At 39.5% G+C, this 7,002-nt stretch overlaps 1 protein-coding gene across 1 annotated transcript in view; it reads left to right on the top strand.

The window, feature by feature from the left end:
• Positions 1-4,634: 4,634 nt before the first annotated feature.
• Positions 4,635-7,002, top strand: part of LOC126235244 (tektin-1) — a 145,570-nt gene continuing 143,202 nt past the window's right edge. Inside the window, exon 1 of the mRNA XM_049943975.1 lies at positions 4,635-4,731. Within this exon, the coding sequence (XP_049799932.1) occupies positions 4,635-4,731 (97 nt within the window). The remainder of the gene's footprint in view (positions 4,732-7,002) is intronic.

The raw sequence follows: 7,002 nt of genomic DNA, 5'->3' as shown, positions 1-7,002 counted from the left end.
ACACATCTGCTCTGTCATACATAACATTAGTGACAGTACGTGTGTCATATGATACGAATCTCTCATCAACACAACTAATTTGTATGCCTGGTAAGTGAGTGAGATATGCCCCCTTGCCCAATTTAGGTGTTCGTATGAATGTGAATGCGATCACTCCCAAGGAAATGATGAAAACATAATTGTTTGTCACATAAGCAGCAAAAAATGAATTCAACTGTTTCACAATCACACAGTTTCTCTGTGATCTGTCAAAACATATGGTTGTAACATTTTTGAAGCTCCGTTCTGTTTTGGAAGTTTCGACTCTTGCATTCCTTTGTTGTAATATAGGTCACACCTGTTTATTTGTTTTATCATTTCTGTGAGATGCCCTTGTGGTATCTTGCCTGCTATTACTATTCATCATGTTTACTTGTGTCAGTAACATATTCTTACCACATGACTCATTCTGTAACCAATGTATAGTACTCCCTGTTGTGATGCTTGATCTGCATTCACTTTTTGATGGGCTGTCCAGTGGGCCATATTTCCTCCAAATCTGAAGGGGAGGCAATGGGGAGTTTCCCTTGCAAGAATCATAAGGACCTGAAGCACACCACTTTCTATTGTGAGCTTGTAGGATTTATTCAGGCTTCTGAAATCTGTTGATCTAATGGTGAGTTAGGTTTATCTGTGCTGTAGGCCCACATTGCATATATGAAAATTCACAAAAGAAGTAACGTTGGTTCCTTTGATATTCACTAGAATGTGGAATTGATGGCAGTATGATTTAGGTCCTTATGGATATCAGCACCTCATTTTTATTCTAATTGAGTGACCATGTTGGTAGACTTTACACTTGAGTTTAATCATTAGCACAAATGGAACTTTGTGTTTGAAGTTGGTTGTTTACTGGGTGGGAATTGGCTTTCATGCACATTGTGAATATGAACTATGCTGAATCTATTTATTTTTTTTAACGCTAACAGAAAAGTAAAGCTGTGAGGAGGGGTTGTGAGTCATACTTGGGGTAGCTCAATCAATAGAGCACTTGCCCACAAAAGGCAAAGGTTGCGAGTTCAAGTCTCAGTCTGGCACGCAGCTTTAATCTGCCAGCAAGTTGCATATCAGCACACACTCTGTTGCTGAGTGAAAATCTCAATCTGGGAACAGAAAAATAAATTACCAGGAAAAGTAAGCCACAAAAGAACTAGGGCCTCTGAGAACAGATTCTTTGATTGAGAGAGTGGCGAAATAAATAAGCGTGATTGCAAGTAAATATTTAACAAGGAAGTGTACAATTAGCACAAGTTGTTGTGAGGGTGCAGCATAAGAATATCTGATTTTTCAGCCCTGAAGTAAATTCATGAACTACTACATGTCTTAGGAATCTTGCAGATTTGTCTGAAAAAAATGTAAAACCACAATAACTCTCACTTACACAGAAATTCAAAATGAAGAGTTGTGAAAGCTTACACATTATTGCCACTGGATGTGCTACAAGCACTTTGAACTGGATTTGACCTTGCTGAAAGCTGATAACGTCACTAGAATCCTCATGATGTTGGGCTTCAAGGCAAATCAAAGAGGGGTGCTTGTGTGGCCACAGCATCAGGCAGATGGCACCTGCAGAAGTTCATCGTACCATAAAAACAGTGTAACCGTTGAAAATTCTCTCATCCTTAGTTTGAAAAGGCCAAACATCACAGAAGGTCACCAAATGTCCCTAAAACTTCACCTCTTTCTGCCTAAGCATACATTTATCTTTGCTGATGTGCAATCTGTAATGGGAAAGTTATCAAAAATAATCTGGAGATGTTTATTGTGTTCTGCGACAGAACTGGAGAAAACTAACATACCATCCAGATAACCAAAGCAGAAAGGCAGGCCCAAACACTTTGTCAATGACATGCTACCATGTTTGAGCTGCATTCTTCAGGCCAGATGACATTCTGATGTAATCAAAGTGGCCAAAAAGTGTAGTCACTGCCATCTTCTGTAAATCTGGCAGTGGTGCTGGAACCTGGTGATATGGGTTTTGTGAATTGATAAAACTGAACAGCTGAGTGCCTGCTAATGGGGCTGTAAAGTCCTGGAAGTGTGGAACATGATAACCATCAGGAGTTGTCTGCATCTTTAAATTAAGATAGTCCTCATAAGGATGCCAAGAACCACCTTTCTTCTTTACTAAATGGAGGGCAGACACCCACAAACTATCTGAACGTCAAATAATCCTCGCAGCCATTAAGTCTTCAGATTCTTTCTTTGCTCTCACATACTTCTCAGCAGGACTTAATTTCAGCGGGAACAGCAATCTGGCACCTCCCATCGATTTTTTTTAATGCACTGGAATTCAAGGTGGCACCAGAGATTAAAAATCATACATATGTATTAAATTGCAGCAGCAAGGTACTGTGCTTGTATGTGTGTGTGTGTGTGTGTGTGTGTGTGTGTGTGTGTGTGTGTGTGTGTGTGTGTGTGTGAAATAAGGATCAAAGTAACACTGCTATGGGAACAGACGGTTGCACCTGTTGTTTATTTTTAACCTCATAGTTTTATTGTTGTGATAATAAGAAGTTATGTTTTGTAAAAAGAAAAATGATTTTTTATTGTAAGTTTTATCACAAGTTTTTGCTATTTTTATGGCTGGCTGGGGGTGGCAGATGTACCAAAGATTTTAAAAATTAAGCAGGTGCCAAAACAGTGGGCTTTAAAAGTAACCGGAGGTGCCAGCATAGCTGGAATGTGATGTCTAGTGTTGTGTAGTATTCCTGTGAGTGGTGCAGACAGCTGTTTCACATCATCCTAGGTCACTTGGGGAGTAAGGTCATGATGTAACATACTTGAGGGCAACAGTGTGATCAGTAATTTGAGCTCATAACACGTAATTGTCTGCAATAATCCATGTTTTCTCTTCCTCAAATATCATTTCTTTTCCAATTAGTTTACTAACAGTGCCTATTATTGTAAGAAGTTCTTTTAATAATGATGATTTTCTGTTGACAGATGAACACATGGGTGTCCCTTCAAGTACTGCTGTGCATGAAACCACCACAATTTTTTGTTTATGTGAACAGCTAATATGTTTGTAAACTGCCTCACCATTCATTTGGAATTGATATTCCCATATGAACTTTTTAGTCTGAAAATGATGTAGAAAATCCACCCCAGTAACAGGTTTGGTGACTTTAACAATTAGGAAGGTCCTGTGAAATTTCTTCATGAAACCTGAAGTCACCACATTGCTGCACAGTCTGAAAGTAGGTATCCTAGAGTTAATCACAACAGTTGGTCAGGAGGTGTCAGAAGATGGGTCTTCAAGTTTTACTATTAGAATACTGGCATCAAATTACAAGTTAATTAAATAAATCTGTGCATTGCTACTGTCTTGAATGTACAAGCAGTGTATTGTAGGAAAACTGTGGAAAGCAGAATGTCAGTCTGACATGCCTGGCACAGTTACATAACTAATACAAGGGAGAAATCCTCCCATTTTGTGATTGAGCTGATGTCTACCCATTATGAAGTAAAAATTCTTGTAGATGTGGTTTGTAGGCACTTTACATCAGAGCAGTCAGTCACACCTATTCCTGACTGCTGCACTCATTGAAGTAGTTGCCTGGAGGGGTGCATTTTATAGTCAGTTGTCCACAGTCGGAATGGTGGCAACACTTTCTGGGGTGCTTGCTGATGTCACAGTAATTGGTGTATTGTTTGGCAGGCTGGGGGCTGCTAGAATTACCAATGGAGGGCACTGAAGTCATGCAGTAATGCCCTAACTTGTTCTGCTAGCAAGAGGAACCACACCAAAGAACTTATCAGTCAATAATAAGGAAAATATTTTCTATACTTTCTGTCTTGTTCTTAATGTTTGACTGGTGGCATCACCACAGATGGGAGCAACTAATAAAATTAAAAACAGGCTGCCTCTCACCGGCAGATGAATCATGGGTGGTACACAAGTACACAGAAAGATTTGATACTTGCATTTAAAAGTGCTCAATCTCTCTCTCTCTCTCTCTCTCTCTCTTTCTTTCTCTCTCTTTCTCTCTCACCATTCCCCCTCTCTTTTTCTCATGTGTATCTATGCACTGTCCACAATACAGGCTTAGAGAAATGGTCACTTGCCATAGTTCTTTATAAATGTAACATAGTCTTATTTATTGAGGCCATCCTCAGAGAGCTTCCATCACAGATGGCATTGTTGAGATCTTCACAAATCTCATAACCGAAGCCAGAAAGTGTGTGAATGTGAAATCAAGAGAGGTGTTGAGGGACAATAATACTGTTGCTGCTTTATTTTAATTATTGTATTATATTATACACAAAACAGAAAGAGTTGGAACACGGTCAATTTTAATATCTTTCCAGTATAGTGGGAGGGTACTTTCACAAAGATAATCTAAAAGCATACAGTTTGCTTATTCTTGTTTATAATTAAGATGGCACAACAAATTTTTTTTCCAGAAACCTAATATCATGATAACTTGTGTGTATTCGTAAAATTTACTGCATGGTTTTGAAAAGATTTGTGGTGTATATACTGAGTGTGTGTGTGAGAGAGAGAGAATGTGAAAGAGAGAGTGACAGTGTATGTGGCACAGAAGGGGGAAAGGGTCTCAGGGTGGAGAGACTTCCTTACTAACACATTGTCTATGTTGCAGCCTGCTGAGGCTCCGGGCTATGTGCTGTCCCAAGATGATCCATATCCCTCACAGCCTGCTGTTCCAAGATCATACCGATTGCCTCCAGGTGAGAGATATTTAGCTGTGATATTTATTCTGTATTCCTAAGAAAGCATCAAGGGTGAAAAAACAAAACAAAAGAAACATTTATTTATGTGAAACCCATAATGCTGGGGAATTGTTCATGGATTTTTGTATTGCACATTCCTAGTTTTTTGGGATTTAAAAAGGAACTGAAAGATAATAATTTTATGTGAATTAAATTTTTAAAATAGTTCAGGTAATAAAAGTTATAGAATAGCTGCTAAAATTCAAAATAGTAACTGACTAAGTAGCAGTAAGGGCAGGAATAAACAGATGCTCATAAAATTTCCAATGACTTCATCTGCCAAAAGAGAAAGGGTTCAAAGAAGCAAGAATAAACTGAGTTCTCACTTGTCCTAATTTCCCCTCTCCCCTGATCTGCATTCTTCTCACTTCTTCTAGTCCTTTCTTGCAAATGAAGGAAAGCTAATAATTCTGTTTTTGTCATTATCTTTCTATCTCTGCTGCTGCTTGGAAAGTATATATTTTTCTGTTATATTTAGTTGTAATTTCATTACAATGACAATATAGGTAAAATTGTAAATGAGAACATTTTTAGATGCAAGGGATGACACAAAATTCATTTGATGACAGAAGCATGCAGGCTGATTCTCACTTCTCTTAGTAAGTTACATGTGGTGGTGGATCATACTGAACTGAAACCATCTCATGCAGTTTAATGAACAGTGATGGAGTTTATGTTTGGCAAACCTAAACTTCCCCAATTGCAGGCTTTTCAAAACTACCATTCTTCTGTAGCTGTAATCTCTAGGAATGGCTCATTGTTTGACATGACCTCACCACCTATGTTTTGAGAATGGCAAAAATCTCTGTAGAAAAGATCCTCAATGTATGCTGTGTGCTAACTAGGTGGATGGCTTTTTAAGTAGAACAGTCATCACTGGACAACTTCTAGGGAATTTCCTTAGTTGCATTCACATATCTAGATACATAGAGCCTTAGTAGACCTGGTGTTTTCATAGCTCTTTGCATGACAAAAAATGAACCAATTGCTCAACCTTTAAACAATCTCAGCAGTTCAAGTGGACCATTGAACAGCATCAACACCCAGAAACCTATTAGGAGAAACAGGAATTGTAGTACACCGAATCTGGTGTTTAATGAGTTACTGTTTCTTAATTTAGGTGGGCCCTTGTTCATGGTAGAGTCTTTAAACAGGGCAGACTGGAATAGCTTACAGCCTTTGTTCAGTGTCATCTGGTGGCCAGGAAAACTTGGTTCAGTGGCATGCTTGACAGTAAAGGGGTGCCAAAATGGTCAGGGATGGTATGATAATAAACCTGCCTTGTACTCCTGGTTCACACTGCACTTCACTGCTCTATTTACACCAGACTGCATGCAGTATTCCAGGTGTTGATACAGGGTCGATGAACCAGGTGTCCAGCATCAGGCTTTGTACAGCCACAGTTGATGGAAGGACATCAAGGGAATGTGACTTACAAAGGCAATGCAGAAAACACAGTAGTAATCCTCTTACTAAACAAACTTTGACCAAATGATTAATGGAAAATCTCATATAAAGATGTGAAACAAATACTAACAAAGAGATAGAGGGGCTGGCCAGTACTTACCTCAGCTCAGTACAGCCGATAGATACACAAAACAGAACAGAAAATTTTTATCCTAGCTTTCAGAACTTTGTTCCTTCATCAGGGAGGAGGGAGGGGAAAAAAGGGGAACAAGGGAAAGTGGATTCAGTTACTCACAAACAAGGTTATGAAGCAACAGGGGAAAGGTAAACAGGGAGGGTAGCAAAGATGGAGGCATGGGTGTCAGAGGGAAGCCAAAGATATTCTACTGTAAGTACTGTGCCAGCTTCAAACCAAAGAGGATGCATTCAGAAGTAAAGAGGTATATAGTATAAAGATATACACAACTTGTAGGATAAAAAGATGTGTGAATGGCTAAAGAGGAAAGGCAAAGAGGAGAAGACTGAAGATTAAATGGGAGTGAGGTTGGTTGACGTAGGTTCAGTCCAGGGGGATGGCGGGTTGAAAAGATGTGTTGGAGTGCAAGTTCCCATCTCCGCAGTTCCGAGGGACTGGTGTTGGGTGGGAGAAGCCAAATGACACGTACGGTGTAGCAGGTTCCTAGGTCCCTACAATTATGCTGGAGGGCATGCTCTGCTACTGGGTATTGGACATCACCTAGGCGGACAGTTCATCTGTGCCTGTTCGTGCACTCAGCCAGTTTAGTTGTCGTCATACCAATGTAAAAGGCTATGCAGTGCAGG

The sequence above is a fragment of the Schistocerca nitens genome, chromosome 2 (assembly GCF_023898315.1).
Source record: "Schistocerca nitens isolate TAMUIC-IGC-003100 chromosome 2, iqSchNite1.1, whole genome shotgun sequence".
NCBI lineage: Eukaryota > Metazoa > Arthropoda > Insecta > Orthoptera > Acrididae > Schistocerca > Schistocerca nitens.
The sequence above is the reverse complement of the archived record's forward strand: the minus strand, read 5'-3'. Positions and strand labels throughout refer to the sequence as shown.